The sequence below is a fragment of the Sphaeroforma arctica genome, assembly GCF_001186125.1.
Source record: "Sphaeroforma arctica JP610 unplaced genomic scaffold supercont1.2580, whole genome shotgun sequence".
NCBI classification, from domain to species: domain Eukaryota; class Ichthyosporea; order Ichthyophonida; genus Sphaeroforma; species Sphaeroforma arctica.
This window is the reverse complement of record NW_014037978.1, coordinates 1-4,198: the sequence shown is the minus strand read 5'-3', so window position 1 is coordinate 4,198 and position 4,198 is coordinate 1. Positions and strand designations below refer to the sequence as shown.

The window sequence follows — 4,198 nt, the reverse complement described above, 5'->3', positions numbered from 1 at the left end:
AAACGTATAAATTAAAAAGCCAAAAGGATCATGCTATGTACGCCGCGCAGCACTATTTAGAAGCGTTTGTCGTTCTATATATACAGGAAAGAACACCAAATGTACGGCAGTGCATTTTTCGCTTCAAAGATAGTTTCTAACACAGGCTCTCGGGGTTCCTCAATCTAATTTGTATTAAAATCCGTGCCATCCGTATTCAATACCACAGCAATGATATCTCGGCGAAGCCTTCTGAGATTCCTTTCTAGATTCCATGCGGGTATGTGTGTGAAATGTTACAACAAGAGGTATACACACACGATGATGTGCCCAGCTACAATATTTCAACTTTGCTCAACGGATCACGAGTATAAATGCTGGCTACAATGCTTTCGGCACTTCCAAACCACATTTGAACACGTACTATATCGCACACCATATATCCGAAATTATGGCCTCTCATAGCAAGAGAAAGAAGGAATTGGTCCCCGAAGTAGCTTTGGTTACAACTAAGAAGATAAGTAAATATCTGCTTCATTCGTAAGGTAATACGGGTTGTCTCCTCCCGCATCTGTGCAGACTAGTGTCGTACAGGTTTCACCTGTAGGAGTCAAAGTTCAGGGGTAGCCGCACAAGGGAGCCATTCTTGCTGGATGCCTTTTCTTTCTTGCTAATTTCCAGAGGGACCATAAAAGACGTGTGCCCCCAGGTAGTGTCTGGGTTTTCCGCCTTACATCATAGGCGTACGCAGTGTGGTGTCCATCAGATGCAGGCAAACGCCAGTAGAAAAGAGCTAATCGTTAAAAACAAATACACGGAGCTGATTACCGAGTAGCCGGAAGCGTATACGTATGTATGAGTACCTCTGATGCTCATGTGCAAAAGTACGATGGCTAGGCCATAGCTCAAGACAACTGGACGGCCACTACATGGGCGCACAATCAGTCGGTTGAATATTGACTGAGCAAGGTGACAGCTTAAAGCCGCTTCAGGTGATTATCAACTCATACCCGTGATTACATTCGCTCAAAATTGACAATCTTTTCGTTGGGTGGTTGCGGCGACACGTAGGCAGGAAGGTTTTGTAAGCTGCCGAGTACAGTCAATTCCAACTAGTTCTACCATTTTTACTATTGAAGGCGCGTAGCTGTTTGCTCTTGCATTGACTATATTGTGAAGTTCGCGAATCTTATTTGAAATATATAAATAGAAGTATACACAAAAATGCAGAAAAATACTATCGATAAGTTGTGGAGTAGCTCCTCTTACCCTGCAAATACAATGTTAATGTTGAGTTTTGGCACGTTGATGACAAACTAGGCTTAGGTTACTTCCGTGTTAAATTTGTGCATAGATATAAACATGAGCGAATATGCCATGGTCGAATTCACAGCAAGTACGTTACTGGGTGTAAATTATCACTTGCCCAATGATTCACGTTTTTTAGCGTGTAATTATTGGAAGTGAAAACTGGCGTCGTTAGGTATTTATTCATGCATTTCTTCGGATACACCTTCAATACACAAGCTAATGAACCTAATAGAATTTAAAAACATATAAAGTACAAAAGTCTGTGATAAGGAATATATCTACATATTGATGTCTGTAGACTTCAAAGCTATCGGATGTCCCTGGTTCATAGAAAATGTGCACAATGCCGCACAGGCGTTGCTTTGACTGCCAGCATAAAATGCATGCAGCAAGGTACAGAACAGAGATACCGTCACTTTATTGGTCGTGTGAGGTCACTGCTGTCATGGTCTGTGGAATGGGCAGGCCCAGTTGCCAACGCTCCTAATCGGTCGCTATCTGCACAGAACCACTGGCAATATATGAATAAACAATCACATCCAGTAAGCAGCCGCAAGCCACTTTGTGTGTCACAGCGGTGGTCGCACATACTCAACGGTGCATTTTGACATCCAGTGTATATTCACACAGTGTCCGTGTACACTCGCAGGCTGGGCCCCAGAGCACGTTTGAAATACATCTCCTATCAGAAACTTTAGTCCCTCGAGGCCAAAGAACGGCTGCGTGCACCCCACACCCCAGTTGATTTATCTCACATTACACACAAACCAGGCGTTTCGTACCATATCGCCGTGCACAACCACTCCCTCACTTTCGTAGTACAGAAATGCCATACGATAGTCACTGCTAGCGCATATGTAATACATTCAACGTGCACATTCAACTTGTACATTCAACGTGCACAGAGCCATGGCTGTCGAGCTCATTGGCATCACACATCTCAGCAACAAATTTACACACTTTAGAGTGCCACACATTCCAGCGAGCGACTGTGAACATGACCGCTTGCGACAAGGAGACCGGCCTCGACACTCGTACGTTGTGCTAATGTTCGGCTGTAAAGGCGCTTGCCGCACAGATCGGTTCTGTGTTTGATATGGCTGATAACAGGTTGCAAGTGCAACGCACTCTAGTCACCACTCGGGTCGTGTAGCTTAGCGTTCCATCCATCACTCGAAGCCTACATACGCACCACTGAATCCTACTGACCACCATCGTTCAACATATTTCGAGCCCATATCTCTCTTGATTCCTGTAAATCCCTGTGTGAAGTATATGTTAGTAAAGCTTGTACCGCATAACCCGCTAATAGCCGGTATTAGGAACCACCTAACTCTTAGAAGCCATGGACAGGCACAGACGCATCTCCCGACAAAGCCGTCTGCCAGATGTCTGACACAGACTCACACTCCCAGTGCAACCATCCCACCCCATTCCGCTGCGATGACTCCGTCAACCGCAGCTTCACATCATCATCTTCGCCTGCGTATTCGGCGCAGTCTGTCAATAAACATCGTTCCACTGTACACCAGGGTAGTGCAAGCTCTAAGCTTCGCGACTTACAGTAAACCTCGACCCATACTGAGTGGCTATCCGTTGCCTCGTGACAGCACTCCTACCTACCCGTCATTGGTTTGATGATGGTAGAGTATAGAATCCATGCACCGAGTAAGGGTACCTGTGGAATTAAAGGCCCAAGGGAGCACAACAGACAGGATTACCAACAGGCACGCATATATATATATATATATAGATATTCGATAGAGATCGGTGGTCTGCATACACATACATGGAATGTACAGAGAAATAAGCTCGGGGCACACATACTCAAAGTGGACACGCTGAATGCCACCCTCCCCTCCACCCAAAACACAAAATGCTGAATCGTATACTATACATGACTAGGTTCCACTACAAGGCTTGCCCGTACTGTCTTGTCCGGGCGTGAGTGGTCGCCCCCGTGACAGGCCGTATCAGTGCGACCACCACAAGCTATGTGAGAGATTGTGAGACATTCATGGATACCCCTGCGTACATGCGAAGCACGCGAGGAGTGGTTCAAAACAAGGTACACGGGTATGTGAATGAGAGACTCATGGGGCATGGGCGAAGCAATACAGCGATGGGTATAGGGGGCTCTGGGATGATACAGAATAGCTATGTATACAAAGTGTGAGCAACGGATATACTCTCTGAGGAAGTAAGTCCTTGGTTGGTGACTGACTTGCATACTTCTGCTGCATTTAGCGCACTCCGTACGTGAGCTGAGATGGTACATACCAGGAATAGCAAGTACCAGGCGTAGGTGGTGCTGAGCAGGGATAGAAGCTGAGAAGCCATCACAATGTACAGTATATCTCGGAGGTACCTGTGTGTCGTGGTTTAATGGGTCATGGGAATGGAGCGTGCTGCTATGGGTACGTACTAATGCCGATTTAAAGTTCGGTCCAAGGGGTCAAGCACACCTCTTCACGGGCATATATGTGGGCAAAAGGCGATCTTCATATTCGGGTCAAGTACGACACTTATGTTGCTTAATATTGGTCTGTGGTCATTCAAAAAAAAAGCTACATGCAAGACAAAGATATTATTCTGTCTCTAGTATGAAATGCACAATCAATGTGTGACTCAGTCTCCAATCCGTATTAGGTCAAGCAGCGCGGTTCTAGTTCACATTAAACGCGAGATATTTACAGAGACATACGCATGCGCATTGCTAAAGAAGAAGTACTAATAAACTGCAGAGTAAGAACAACTTACAGATTATTATAACATCCTCTCTGTGTAAAACGCTTATCAATATACTCGCACATCCACAAATCGATCTCAACTGTGGTACAATAATGTAAATGTTTATGGAAGAAGCATACTATGAATTATATATATACATACATACATACATACATAC

At 45.0% G+C, this 4,198-nt stretch overlaps 1 protein-coding gene across 1 annotated transcript; it reads left to right on the top strand.

Annotated features, from left to right (window-relative positions):
* Positions 1 to 2,643: 2,643 nt before the first annotated feature.
* SARC_12784 (hypothetical protein) lies at positions 2,644 to 2,858 on the top strand (the record flags this gene model as incomplete). Its single annotated transcript, XM_014293102.1, has 1 exon — positions 2,644 to 2,858. A coding segment is annotated over one exon (215 nt), but the record flags the coding sequence as incomplete, so codon positions are not given.
* Between the last annotated feature and the right edge of the window lie 1,340 nt (positions 2,859 to 4,198).